The following is a 428-nucleotide window of genomic DNA, read 5'->3' as shown; positions in this document are numbered from 1 at the left end:
TATATATATCTTTCAATTTCCACATGGATGTTCCCAAATGATGAATCATCATCCTTAGACAAATTGAAGGTACAGTTGAACCCCTTTTTTTTCATTACAACCAAATCCCGAAAACCAAAAGATATAAACTGGGCCTTTATTCCAAAATTCTGATTGTAAATAATATCAACCAGCACCACTACACAATGAGTCTTCCAATCACTAAAGTCGCAGCATGCCATATATCTCCTGTGATCCTGGATAAAGATGCCACAATGAAGAAAGTTTTCAAATCAATCAGAGAAGCTGCTTCAAATGGTGCAAACATCATTGTTTTCCCAGAGACTTTTGTTTCAGCATTCCCACTTTGGAGTACTTGCAAAGCTCCTATTGATAACCATCATTTATTTGTGAAATTAGTTGAGAGCTCTCTGTATGTTGACGGACCT

The 428-nt window shown here is 36.4% G+C and overlaps 1 protein-coding gene across 1 annotated transcript in view; it reads left to right on the top strand.

The window, feature by feature from the left end:
• Window positions 1-185: 185 nt before the first annotated feature.
• Window positions 186-428, top strand: part of WICANDRAFT_85554 (uncharacterized protein) — a gene marked incomplete at both ends in the record, with an annotated part of 949 nt that continues 706 nt past the window's right edge. The window contains one exon of the mRNA XM_019185910.1: window positions 186-416. Within this exon, the coding sequence (XP_019037761.1) occupies window positions 186-416 (231 nt within the window). The remainder of the gene's footprint in view (window positions 417-428) is intronic.

Source organism: Wickerhamomyces anomalus, assembly GCF_001661255.1.
Source record: "Wickerhamomyces anomalus NRRL Y-366-8 unplaced genomic scaffold WICANscaffold_5, whole genome shotgun sequence".
In the NCBI taxonomy this organism is placed as follows: Eukaryota; Fungi; Ascomycota; class Saccharomycetes; order Phaffomycetales; family Wickerhamomycetaceae; genus Hansenula; species Hansenula anomala.
Note: the sequence above shows the minus strand (reverse complement) of the source record. Positions and strands in the feature narration are given on the sequence as shown.